This window comes from Vespa crabro, chromosome 3 (genome assembly GCF_910589235.1).
Source record: "Vespa crabro chromosome 3, iyVesCrab1.2, whole genome shotgun sequence".
NCBI lineage: Eukaryota > Metazoa > Arthropoda > Insecta > Hymenoptera > Vespidae > Vespa > Vespa crabro.
In genome coordinates, this window is record NC_060957.1 from 11,406,867 (window position 1) to 11,421,866 (window position 15,000).

General features: G+C 25.4%; 1 protein-coding gene across 2 annotated transcripts in view; it reads left to right on the forward strand.

The window, feature by feature from the left end:
• The window catches only part of LOC124423190 (ABC transporter G family member 23), a 50,940-nt gene that overhangs the window by 33,024 nt on the left and 2,916 nt on the right, over positions 1 to 15,000 (forward strand). For both annotated transcript variants that reach the window (XM_046960679.1, XM_046960680.1), the window contains exons 4-14: positions 1,273 to 1,533; positions 3,981 to 4,295; positions 4,951 to 5,058; positions 9,285 to 9,378; positions 11,538 to 11,705; positions 12,098 to 12,232; positions 12,774 to 12,916; positions 13,210 to 13,417; positions 13,818 to 13,995; positions 14,440 to 14,626; positions 14,920 to 15,000. The exon at positions 14,920 to 15,000 is cut by the window's right edge and continues 185 nt beyond it. In XM_046960679.1, coding sequence (XP_046816635.1) covers positions 1,273 to 1,533; positions 3,981 to 4,295; positions 4,951 to 5,058; positions 9,285 to 9,378; positions 11,538 to 11,705; positions 12,098 to 12,232; positions 12,774 to 12,916; positions 13,210 to 13,417; positions 13,818 to 13,995; positions 14,440 to 14,626; positions 14,920 to 15,000 — 1,878 coding nt within the window. The remainder of the gene's footprint in view (positions 1 to 1,272; positions 1,534 to 3,980; positions 4,296 to 4,950; positions 5,059 to 9,284; positions 9,379 to 11,537; positions 11,706 to 12,097; positions 12,233 to 12,773; positions 12,917 to 13,209; positions 13,418 to 13,817; positions 13,996 to 14,439; positions 14,627 to 14,919) is intronic.

The following is a 15,000-nucleotide window of genomic DNA, read 5'->3' on the forward strand; positions in this document are numbered from 1 at the left end:
TCAATAATTTACCTAATTAAAATTATTTCTTACTGGCATCATAATTCGACGTAACGTGTATATATATATATATATATATATATAATACAATAGAATAGAATCGTAAAAGAATCGTAAGGTCCTTGTGAAGCTTGATTAAGTATCGATAAAGACTTGCAGATAATTATAAAACAGTTCCCGCATAATACGAGTTATCGATAAATCGATTGCCCGGAACCGCAGGATACTTTATTAATCTTTTTCCGTTTTTGTTCTATCGAAGAAACGAGATTTCCTGATGGAAATGACACTGACAAGTAGTTGAATGACGAATATTATTAGTTAGGTAGTTGTCGAGAAAGTTTCTTTTAAATTTATAGTTTTGTTTTACAATATTCAGTGTGTTTAACTATATATACATATATATATATATATATATATATATATTATATTTAAATAATATTTTAAAATATACAGATAAATTGTAATACAATATATTATAAAATATATACATATAAATTGTATTACAATATATATATATATATAAAGAGAGAGAGGGAGAGAGAGAGAGAGAGAGAGAGAGAGAGAGAGAGAGAGAATACATATTGGCATATATATGTGTTTGAATGTACACTATATATATACGTAGTATAGTGTTTAAATGAAAGAACAGCGTAAAATGAAATGTATGTATATATATATATATATGTATATAATATATACGTTGTCCAATGAAACGACCGATCGTCAACACGGCGAAAAGAAAGCCGCCTTCTTATGTAATACTCTCGTTTGCTCTTTCTAAACTGTTTGCTATCCGGAGATACGAGTTCCTTGTATTCTGAGTAAGATTTACAAGATCGATTTACCTTGCTCGAAGGCTGTCCCGAATGGATATCTGTATCCATTAATTGTACGTCATATATATATATTGTATATGTATACCTTATAGATATATTTCTAAATTTTGAAAAAAAATTTATATCTTATTATTGACACATGTGTGTGTATGTGTGATGACATTGATATATAAATTAGTTTTGATTAGAACATTATACTATAATATACCATGTATAAATTATATAATATAATAATAATTTATATATATATATAAAATAATATTACAAATTATACAAATTTATATTAATAAATTAATCATATTAATGTATACCTATATATATGTATATAAACATTAATTATTGAATAAATAAATATAAAATTACAAAAATGATTAAATATTGAAAATAAAATTTTATCAAAATGATCTAACGCTTGTGTTTATTTATGTTTCAGTGGCGATAGTACCGCGGACGGCGGTGGGGGTATAATAAACCCAAATTTCTCAATGAACGTTATTCAAAACAACGCAGAGAGTAACATAGATCTAACAATGGTCACAACTAATCCAGTCTTGGCTACGCCAGGATTAAATAGCCCAGCATGGAATCGACAACAGGCTGTTAGCGTTAGACACGCTTTCAAAACTTATGGCAGTAGTAAAAATCCAAATCACGTTATACAAAATCTCAGTATGACGGTAGCCAAAGGATCAATGTGAGTAAATTAATTAGATATATTCTTTGATAAATTATTAACATATTAATTTCTTTTATTTTTCATCGATCAATCAAATTTTATATATATATATATATTTATATATTTTTAAAAATTATTTATTTATATACACGTATATAGTTATATTATTAAGTTATGTATAATAGTAATATTATTTAGTAATGTTATTTTAATAATATTATTAATATAATATTATATTAAAAAAAAAATATATATATATATGTATATAAATATATTAAATAAAACATTTTTATGAACTTATCAAACGCGTACGAATATCTATAATACATTACATATGTGTTTATTAAAAGAGAAACGAGAAAGTACCGACAAAAAATAATATATATATATATATATATATATATATTTTTTCTTTTTTTTTTTTATTACTCACGTATATCTACACGTATATTTCTAATTGGTACAATAAATTGAAAGAAATATCTTCAAACTGGTTAAGCAAACTTTCGTATTTTGAGGAAAGAAAAAAAAAGAAAAAGGAAAGAATAAAAATAGAAACTAATCGAAACAGCATACCGAATTAGTAACACTGACCGAAACTTTCTTGCATTTTATAAGGAAAATCGTAAATTATCGGATAATTATCCCTTGGTTTATCTCTATCATTAGTGACCATATTCTAAGATTGTACGGATCGTTAAAAGTTTCAAAAAAAAAAAAAAAAAAAAAGAAAAAAAGAAAAAAATAAGAAAGAAAAATAATAATTATCTTCCAACAACAACGTGACAATAGTCTCTTTTTCTTTTCATCTCGCGCAATCCCTTGATTGACGATCGGACATTAAACAATAATGAATAAACAACCTTTCTATACTGATTATTATCGCCTGACAAACAAGTTTATAAATATTTAAATTCATTTGATCTTTTTCTTCTTTCTTCTTTTTTTCTCCTTTTTTCTAATTTTCTCATTTTCTATGTTAATTCGATCCAAATATAAATTTCCATAACTCGTTAGATGAAATTTGATGTAGTTGCTATAATTTCTAATTCTAGGAATAATACTGTGAATATTATTTCCGCGTTAACGTTGAATCATTGAGTTTATTTATTATTCCAAAGACAACCCAAAAGAAAATGAATTATAATGTGTCGACTCGAGGTATGTTAATGACGTCACCGTAATTGGAATCCTATTAGACAGAATATATACGTACATGCATACTACATCGTTATTTCATTTACCTTTCTTGAAACGTTAAAAGTTGCTCTTGACAAAGGAAACGATCTTACGAAAACCGGAAATTGAAATATATTTTATCTATTTTTCTTTCTTTCTCTATCTCTCTCTCTCTCTCTCTCTCTATCTATCTCTCTCTATCTATCTATCTATCTTTCTCGTTTCTCATTTTGATAAATAAATTTATCGTGCGTTCTTATAAATGATACGTAAGAAACAACACTTAACACAATACATAGAAAATTGTTTTCTGTTTATGTAAATAAATGACACATATAACAGCTGTTTTCTATGTGTGTATGTGTGTGTGTGTGTGTGTGTGTTAAAAGCTTTTGTTATTAATAAAATAGAGCTCTTGAGAGAGAGAGCTAAAAAGAGTTCTTGAAAAAGTATCTTTTCAAGAACAATAGAAAATAATTTACTCAAATTATTTCTAAACGATCATTTATAATTATTATTGAAATTAAATAAAATTCTCTCTCTCTCTCTCTCTCTCTCTCTCTCTCTTTTTTATTTCTTTTTAATGTCTAAAGATCTGTTCAATGTTATTGCCGATATTATTCCCCATGATAAAATTAGACAGTAATGTTAATAATCGTTCGGTATGTCTATTCTCGTAATATTAACTACTAACGTAAAATCATTTTTACCATTTTCGATGAAAGGAAAGTTTCCTAAGGAATAATTGAGAATGTGAATTTTATTACCGCGCGAAACTAGATATAGAGAAATTATTGTGAAACGTTCTTTGAAACGTGTTACCGAGTAATATATCTTTCAATTTTTATGAAACTATTATGTTACCACGAAATACATATGATTACCGGTTTTTTTTTTCTTCTTTTTTTTTTTTTTTTTTTTTTTATCATACTACTATCGAAGGCAAAACTTTCTCGTTTTATTCTTATCAATGAATTCTAAAACTCACGCAAGTATCGAATCCTCCACTCCATCCCTAACCACATAAAATCTTTTAAAATTTTCATCAAAAGTCAAGTCGAAATGGAATTAATGATTCGAAGGTTTGTAACAAAAAAAAAAAAAAAAAAAAAAAAAAAGAAAAAGAAAAAAATTATATAAAATAAGAATAAAGATCTTGAAGAACATGTTTTAAAAATCGATCCTTTTGACTTTGAAAATGAAAGAGACGAACGGAGATAATCCGAACGAGTTCGTATAAATAAAAATGATTAAAGTTGAAAACCTTGATGTTTGTTTCTCGATAGATACGGCCTCTTGGGTGCCAGTGGTTGTGGCAAAACAACATTATTATCCTGCATCGTCGGACAAAGACGTTTGAATTCCGGAGAGATTTGGGTTTTAGGTGGTAAACCGGGTACAAAGGGTTCCGGTGTACCTGGAAAAAGAGTTGGTTACATGCCACAAGAGATAGCTCTATATGGTGAATTTACTATACGCGAAACTATGTTGTACTTCGGTTGGATATTCGGCATGGACACCGCTGAAATTGTCGATAGGTTACGTTTTTTATTACAATTTTTGGATTTGCCATCGCAAAATCGGCTTGTCAAAAATCTCAGGTAAGTAATAGTATAATTATGTTGTATGTATTTATATATATATATATATATATATATATATATATATATATATATATATATCAACGATCAATGAAATTATATTGATGCAACCAAATTCGCTTAATCGATTTTTTTGTAAACGTAACAATTAAAATTTATTAGAAAAAACATTGAACGTTTTGATAGAATTATTATATATTGCATTAGCATGTTCAAGAAATTTTCTTATATATATAGTTATGTTCGTATATATTTCGTCTGGAGAAAAAAAAGAAAAACAAAAAGAAAAGCAGCACTTGCAACACATATCAAAAACGAGAAATAAATCTAGAGAAAAGTATTTAAAATATATAATTGTCTACTTTATGTCAAGCATTATTTAATAAATATTGAATATGATTTAAAATAATAATTTTTGATAGTCTTTAATATAACAGAAAAATTTTTTTCATTCAATTATTTTATTGTAAGATTATTAAATGACACCCAAAAGAATTATTTTTCGAAATTTTTCTTACATTCGAAAATTATTATTTTTTTTTTTTAACTATTTATAAAAAGACAAAAAGAATAATTCTTTTATTCGAAAAAAAATCTTTTCGTTCGATTATTTGTTCTTATTTTTGTTCTTTTTTTTTTTTTTTTTTTTTAACAGTGGTGGCCAACAAAGACGGGTATCGTTCGCAGTGGCTCTCATGCACGATCCTGAACTTTTAATATTAGACGAACCAACCGTGGGCGTTGATCCGTTACTCAGGCAAAGGTAAGTTTTTTGGATTTCGTTAAAAGTAAAATATTTAATTTAAAAATGATTTTAATGATTTTAATAATTACTCTGATATATTTCTATAGATCTATTTCTACAAAGGCAAAACTCATTTAATTTGATTCACGTTGATTTTAAAAATTAATTTAAAACATTATATTATTGTCCATTGAAATTTAATATAACGTTTTAAAAGCACATCATCGTAAATGATAGAATCGATTCTAGGATAGATACATGATCAAATATTGTCTGTGTTTAGCTAAGCGTTTCTAACTTTCTTTTTTTCTCTCCTATCTCCGAATGAACGTTGAAAGGAACGAACGGCGACTACTACAAGAGAGAAATTCTTTCATGTTTTATATTCGTTTCTTTACTATGCGAAATTAAAAAAAAGGGCTATATTTTTAATTTATAATCATACGATTTCATTTCATTTATTTTACATGCGAAGAAATTTTTTTTTATTAAAATCTCTTTTTCAATTATGTTATATATTCAAATATTTTTCATTTACATATAATAAATTACATAATATATATATATATATATATATATATATATATATATAAATATATATATACGTATATTAATACCTTATTTTTTATTTTTTCCTATATTTTTTATAATATTTTCTAAGAAAAATGCGAATTAACATCGCATAGTTTCGATGCAATATTTTTTTTACAATTTTTTTTTTTTTTTTTTTTTTTTTTTTTTATCAACATCGAATATAATTTATCTCTGATATAATTGAAATAAAAAAAGATATATTTATATAAAAAAGAAAAGAAAAAAAAAAATAAATAAACGAAGGATCAAGAACGAGAATCATTATTTTACATTCATGATAAAAATATGTTTGTTCGATTTATTTGAGTGATCATTTGTCATTAAAACGACGAAAAAAAGAAAAAAGGAAAAAAAGAAAAAAGGAAAAAAAGAAAAAGAAAAAAAATTTTTCCCATTTAATTATTTTCTACATTTATTTCTTTTTTTTCTTTTTTTTTTTTTTTTTGCTTTTTTAACATCGCAATCTTTCTTTTTCCTTTTTCTAATCATCCGTGGAAAAAAAAAGAACCAAGAAGAAAAGGAAAAAAAAAGAAAAATAGAAGATGTTATCGGTAATGGCCGTTCATGCAAAGAACGGCCTATCGGACATAATGGCGACATCCAATTACGAATTGCCGAGAAAGTTAACAACGAAACTACTTGCTTCCCTTTCGAATTCACATCGCATCTTTCGAATCATGACTCAAAACACATCATATACGTTTATAGATTGGGTTTCGTAGTTGGATACCGTAAAATGGTTTTTCCTTTCAGTTTTCCTTTTATTTTTTTTTTTTTCTTCTATTTATTTTCTTCCAATTTTTTCAAAAACATCGAAACGATTATACTAATCCGTCGCCGTAAAATCATTTTTATAAATTAAATCCTATTACCATGGTTTAACGGATTATTTTCTAGATAAATCACGACATTCTCTATACTCTTTTATTCGTTTTAATATGTATCAATATATATATATATGTATGTATGTATATATGTCGGTACGAATAGGCTAAGAATATTTTCGCATAATACTCGTTAATGGTCGGGTCAAATACGCGCACGCGTACAAGATAGTTCGTAGAGAAATAATCTACTTTCTCTGATCATAAAAAAGTCATTAATTCTTGTAAATTTTTCTCGTTATATTTCTTTTCTTTTTCTATCTTTCTCTCTCTCTCTCTCTCTCTCTCTCTCTCTCTTTTCTAATCCTTTCCGCCGCATGTCCAAGATCGTAAATGCTCTTACGCATATTTTTGCATGCTAGAATTTATCTCAATATTGTACATATCTGTGCGTGTGTGTGTGTGTGTGTGTGTGTGTGTCTCTGTGTACGAACGTTAATCATACATCAACTTAATATTATTCGTTAAACGTTTTGAAAAAAAGAAAAAAAGAAAAAGATAAGAAGAAATAATTAATCTTTATGATGAAAAAGAAAACATCGATTACATTTGTATATTTCATTATATAATCTCATCGAAATTCTAACCGCATGTACGCGTATAAATACACTCATACTATATTTGTTATATTAATTAAATAATTTCTTTATAAAATTTATACATTTTTCGAAGGTAGGAAGAAGAAGGAACATATTTTATGATATTGTTTTTTTTTGTTTTTTTTTTTTTTTTTTTTTTTTTTTTTTTTTTTATCGAAATTTAACACACGTATTTACATGTATACGTATATAATACCTACATATCTATTATATTAATATTTATGAATGAATTCAACAACAACAAAAAAAGATAACAAAAAAAAAGAAGAAGGAGAAGAAACAAACAAGGAAGTAAAAGAAAGGTCGCATGAATTTCTAACGAAAAGAAAGAGAATTATATCTATAAGCGAAAAATTAACATAAAAGAAAAAAAGGAAGGAGAAAAGAAATCATATTTAATAATTGTACTTAAGAACAGTCTCCGTTTATTTCTTACTACGAAACGTGCTCTCGATCTTATAAGATACCGTTCGTATCGTACATTTCCACGTAGGTTCCGACGACCTTGTAAAAAAAAAAAAAAAACAACAAAAAAACAAAAGAAAAAAATAAAAAATAATCTCAATGCAATCGCAGTCTCGTTCGTGTTCATCCGATCATAATTTTTCACGAAGTTATCTATAGATATATATATGAATAGGTCACACATTGAAAAATTTTCAAATCAAATATCCATGGCATTACATTCAAAATATTACAAACTATTTACATATATATTTCATACACCTACGTATACATATACGTAAGCATATATATATATATATATATATATATATATATATATATATATATATATATATATATATATGAGATTTAATGTAATTCTCAAAAACATTCGAGTTATAATTGCATCATGTTTGATCGTTGATGTGAAAATATAGAATTCTGACGTTACCAACTATAATCATCTAGTATACTGTAATTCGTTGTTTCTCGAGATAATATTACTTAATGTAAGTGTCATAGGTCAAGGTCCGAAGGAATTATAAAAAAGGCGACAGCTAAGTTACGCCTAAGGCGTGTTAAAAAAAAAGTCTACGCTCGAATGATCGTTTAAATAATACATGAGATATTGTCGCCTTCATTTTCATCTTCGTCTTCGTTTTCGTCGTCTTCGTCTTTATCGTTGTCATCGTCGTCGTTGTCGTCGTCCTTGTCGTTGTGATTTCTTTTTTATTATCTAGTTTCAAAATGTAAATATTAAACGCAAAAATTTTTACGATCATTATGATTAATCCAAATACGATACAATCTGTATTTACATTTTTTTCTTTATTTTATTTATTTTTTTTTTTTTTTATGACGATCAGTCCAAAAATTATAATTTACTTTCCTTTTCGTTCTTTTCAACTCCTACTTCTTTTTTTTTTTTTATCTTCTTAATAAGATACTCAAAGGAATTCATCCGGTCTCATTGAAAAATATTAATCATGAAATACTTCCATGATTATTATCGATTCAAAAATTATATTGTAAAATTATTCTATTCTTTATATATATATACATATATATATATATATATATATATATATATATATATATATATGTATTGAAGAATGATCGAGTTTTATCGGAAAAAATAAAATTTATTTATCTTGAAACTGAGAAACATTGAAATAAAATATTCAAAATGGTCCACGTAAAGTGTTGCAAATTGTTTTCATTTACCATATATTCTTACATGCATACGTAAAATAAGAGAAAGAGAAAGAGAGAGAGAGAGAGAGAGAGAGAGAGAGAGAGAGAGAGAGAAAACCAGTTCCATATATATAAATATATGAAAGTTTTGCAATAGTATAATTAATCAAAAAAAAAAAAATTTTATTATCCTTTTATTTATTTATTTTTTTTTTTTTTAATAAAATCAAATACCATCTTTTTATATGTTTTAGTAAAAATAGTTGATAACACTTTATACTGGAAGGTACACTGTAAAATTATATATAAATTATATAAATTTACAAAACGATCTCTTATTAGACATTCTTTTTTTTTCTTGATTTCATTCTATCATTTATTTTCTATATCTCAAAATAATGAAGATAATATATACGTATATTTCTATATACTAAATATACGAACTATATATATATATATATATATATATATATATATAATATACTGACTCAGTTCGATCAAAATTAATTAAGATAAAATCGACTTTCAGCATTTGGAATCATCTAGTACAGATAACCAAAGATGGCAACAAGACAGTCATCATCACGACTCATTATATCGAAGAGGCTCGACAAGCTCATACGGTAAGTAAAAGAGAGAGAGGGGAGGGGGAGGGAATCTTAAATATACCTTCTAAACTTCCTTTCCGAATCTTATATAAAATTTATGAATATTTAATGAACATCGTAAATTTATTATCTATTCAATTATTTTGATTCAAATTTTTTAACTTAAAACTTATTATGTAGTATTTAGATTTATTACTATACGTAATATTTAGATTTATATAATGTATCTCTCAGGTTTTTAAATAATCAGGTTTTGAAACAAACAATAACAACAATAACTATGTTCGCATGTGGAGAGGAATAAGAAAAAATAAATATTATATGAACATGAGTTCATATCTAATGATCTAACGATTATTTTTAATAAAATCAATTTTAATATAAAAAAAAAAATAGTCCATTTGTATAATTTAAATATTATGAAATAGGAACGTGAGGCGGATGAAAAAATATAAAAAAAGTAAATTTCGATTTGTATATATATATATATATATATATATATATATGTGTGTGTATTTGATATCATTTGTTTATTTTTTTCTTTTTTTTCATCGAAACATTGATTAGAAAAATTTGAAATATTTATTATCAACAAATTGAGTTTTGGCAGGTTTTTTAAATTATTAAAAATTCGAGCCTTACATATAAAGAAAAATTTTTTTATCATTTTGCACTTTAACGTGTTCTTATTAATATGAATAGATTATCATTGAGTAGCTTTACTTTAAATATTTCCATTGAACAATTAAAAAGTAAAAAAATAAAAAAAATAACGTACTTAAGTAATTAAATTCTATTTAATAAGAACGCTAAATAATTTTAAAACTAATTTAAATATCATTTAGTTCAATAAGGATCGCAATATATACAAACATATATAATTTAATAATTCATAATACATACATAACAAATTTCGAATCATACGAGTATAAATAATTATATATGTATATATGTACATATTCATGTATATATTCATAGATGTTAGTCCACAAATTATTACACAATATTGTTTACGATCATTTCAAGAAAACCATTACCTTGAATATTGAAGAGAATTTTTTCATTGAAAGTAATGAACCATGTGGCGATCTAATAAGATAGTATGATATGCAATATAATAACAGTTATACAATTGACATTTAATTAGTTTAATATACTATACACGCACATACACATAAAATAAATATATATAATATATATATATTTATTTCATATATATATATATATATATATATATATATATATATGTATATATAGATATATTTATATATATGGTTATGAATAGTCTATAATTATAATGTATATACTATAATTATATTAGTGAAAGGTCAAATAAATATTGATCAACTTCGTCGAGACGAAGGAAATTTTTTTTTCTTCTTAGAAATTATTATAATTGGATCGGTTCTTCGCGAAATAACAAAAAAAAAAGTAAGATAAAGAAAAAGAATAAAAAAAAATTTATCACTCCGATCAATTATAATTCGATGCTCGTTTAACTAATGTAGTAAGTGTAAATAAAAAAAAAAAAAAAAAAAAAACCAAAGTTATTCTAATCGATCAGTTTTCTTGTTTAGATAACCCTTGTACCTACGATAAATATACGATAAATATGGGTGGAATTTTTCTCGATATTATTTCGTCCCGCACGTAACGCACGAATTATATATTTTTATATTGTAATTAGATAGATGCATTAGATAGATTAAAAATTTTTAAATACATATATATGTATTTCATATATGTATTTACGTAGATATGCCAGAGACGTATGTAGGATAGTGCAATTATTGCCTCATTCATTTTGCATTCCAACATCATGGAGGAGTAAGGAGAGGAGGGGGTGGAATATTAAGGAAATAAAAAGAACTGAAAAAAATAAATAGTATTTGTCGGAAAAAATTTATTCGAAAGAAAGAAAAAGTATAAAATCTTTTTAATAATAAATTTATGTTTTCTTTTTTTTTGGATTCTTCTTCAAAGTTAAAGTCTTATCTTTTTTTGTTTTTTGTTTTCTTTTTTCTTAACGATACATAATTCACATTAGATATGTACGACTCTGATATGTACATACACATATACATTTGTATGTAACTTGTTTGTATGTAAAATAATTTGTTATTTTCTTTTTTTTTTTTTTTTTTTTTTTTTTCTTTTTTTCTATCTCATTGCAGATCGGATTAATGAGAAGTGGACGTTTATTAGCCGAGGAATCACCACGGGCACTTCTGACAATGTACAATTGTACATCGCTCGAGGATGTTTTTTTAAAACTATCCAGGAGACAAGGTCAATACGCCCAACCAACAACGGAATTAAATATTTCGAACAATATTAGTTTGGTAAGTTCATAACAATCGTATATAATGTTAATTAACTAATTGATTGGATATTCTATATTAACGGAATATGATCGTTTATTTATTCAATTATTTATTTATTTATTTATTTTTACAATATCAATTTGATGAGAAGAATAAAAACAAAAGGACATGACAATTATTTCTATTTATATTCATTGTTTATTTCGATATTTCGTTTTTTATTTTCTCTCTTTTTAAATTTAATAATAAATAAACGAATATAAAAGAATATTATTTATTACGATAATAAAAAATATATTATTATTAAATATAAATGATGAATAATCAATAAAAAAAAAAAACAAAAAAAAAAAACAAAACAAAAAAAAACAAAACAAAAAATCTTGTCAATTTTTCCCTCATTTTCTCAGGCTTCTTTAAATTGGGGAAAGAAGGATGAACCGGTTTACGTCACCGAAGAATCTGGTGTGGTTGGTTTGAATTTCTATCAAAGCAAAGAAGTCCTCATTCATGATTCGACGAATGGGGTTGGCAATCATTATGACGTAAGAAGTTATAAGAATTCTTTCTTTTTCTTTTATTATTTAACAGATGATATTGAAGAAAAAAAAAAAAAGGAAGAAAGAAAGAAAGAAAGAGAAAAAGAAAAAAAGAAGAGAAACAAGAAAGATGAATTGTCCTAACTTTCACTTCGTGCACAATAATGTATATAAAAGGATGTCCTTAAAAGATTCAACCCACATTTCGAAAGCGATCCATATTTCGAAAGGATCTCATAACTTTTTCAATGGTAACCAATGATTACCTTAATCAATTTAAAACGTAAATTTAAATACGATGAAATTTATTACCCGTATAATCTTTAAAGTGGTCGTTATTATTATTAAATTAAAAAAAAAAGGTAAATCTTTTTTTTTTTTTTTTTTATTCTCATTAAAAAGTTGTTCTATGTGATCCTTTCGTTATGCACCTGAAGCATGGATCAAATCTTTTTTGAGATTCTGTCTCTCTCTCTCTCTCTCTCTCTCTCTCTGCGCGTGTATATATGTATTTTATATGAATATAAAACATTATTGATTTTGATAGCTCACGAACAAATCATTACACGGAAGTAAAGCCGAGTCAACGCTGGAATGTAGTAATTTTACAGATTGTTACAATATTACTAGCGTAGGAAAAATAAGGGCCCTCTTGCAAAAGAATTTCTTACGTATGTGGAGAAATATCGGGTAAGTACGAAAGCCATGTATATATATATATATATATATATATATATATATATATATATATATATGTATATAAATAAAAAAAATATAGAAATGATATGCATAAAAGAGAAAAACAAAAAAAGAAAAGAAAAAAGAGAATTCTCTGTCAGAAGTGAATAAACAAAAAATAAATAAACAAAAATAATGAAATATCCGTTTTAATTTTTTTATTTTCTTTTTATAATTTCTTTTTTATAATTTCTTTTTTATAATTTATTTTTGTTTTGTCTTTTTTTTTTTTTTTTGGTGTTCAGTGTTATGTTGTTCATCTTCGCATTGCCAGTCATGCAAGTGATACTCTTCTGTTTGGCAATTGGAAGGGATCCAATAGGTTTAAAATTGGCTATAGTTAACCACGAAGTTTTTTTCGAAAATATGACGTGCCCTGTCTCGGAAGGCTGTGATTTCTCTTTACTGAGTTGTCGATATCTCAAATTTCTCAATAACGATACAATTATAAAGGTAAGGATTTTTATTAACAATACTGATTAACACAAACGTCGATATTTAAAAAATTTCTATTCATTCTTGGATTATACGTATAATATTTAATGTCACCAATTTCAAAAATGTTAAAAATTTTTTTTTAATATATAGTCATAATTATATTTATTTGATCATTTGATCATATTAATAAATGTGACAAAACACATATTGAAAATCAATATAATATAAATATTTTAATTTAAATAAATATTATATAAATTGATTTTTGTAATCAGTAACTTTCGATCGTATGGGATCGTATTTTTTATTCTTTTTTTTCCTTGAGCTGTATAATAAATGATTAACATAAAAGAAAAAGAGACAAAAAAGTGAATAATGTAATTTTTAATATACTTTGTAAATTTATTTGACAAAGAATTATTATCCGGATCCTGAGGCAGCACAAGACGCCGTACGAAAAGGTGAGGCATGGGGGATGCTATATTTCACAGAAAATTTCACGGATGCTTTAGTCGCACGAATGGTACTTGGAAGGGATGCTGATGATGAAACTCTTGATCAAAGTGAGATCAGAGTTTGGTTAGATATGTCCAGTAAGTTTTCAATTATATCAATAATAACGTTATCAATGGTTTAACTCTTTTGGATTAGATGGATTAAAAATTTTTCCCACCTTTTGCTTTGCTTTTTATACTCAAAAAGTTGAAATTATTCATAGTCATTACAGTTCATTAATACAGTATTATTTAATTTTTTTTTCTTTTTTTTTTTAAGTTTAATTTTATTTTTTTTATTTTTCTTTTTTTTGTGCAACTTGGGTTTTCATTTTCTTTAAAATCGTATGCCTCAAAGAGTTAAATTAATTCATCTGAACAATGTTAATCATTGTACAAGTTAACTTTTATATATGTAAATAATTGGATAAGAAGAAAAAGGGTAAAAAACCATGAACGTGCTCTCTCAATTATTATTGTTCAATATTTCATTTTTAATTCTCAAATAATAATGCACGCATTATTTACAAAATTCTTTTGCAGATCAACAAGTTGGCCTGATGTTGATGAGGGATCTACAATATTCATATCGGGATTTCGCCAAAGATCTGTTAATAGCGTGCAAAGAAAATTCAAAGTTGGCTGACGTTCCGATTCAATTCAAGGATCCGATCTATGGATCGAACGAGCCAAGTTTCACGGACTTCGTTGCACCCGGTGTTATACTAACGTGAGTTAAAATATTTTTAAGTAAATATTATCTTTTTCTATTGTTGTTGTTTTTTGTTCCTTTCTTTATTTAATTCTTTTTCTTTCGTTTAATTTTGCAATTACAAAAAAAAAGAAAAAGAACACGAAGACATATAGACGTCCGTTTATTACACCGTTTGTAACATCTTGTACTTATATATATAAAAAAAAAAAAAAAAAAAAAAAAAAAAAAAATCTATTATTACTATTATTACTACCACTAGACTTTTTTTTTATTCTTGAATGAAATATGATTTATTTGTCGAAAAATAGCATCGTGTTCTTCCTGGCGGTTGCTTTGACCTCATCTGCATTGATCATCGAGAGAATGGAAGGATTGTTGGACAGAAGTTG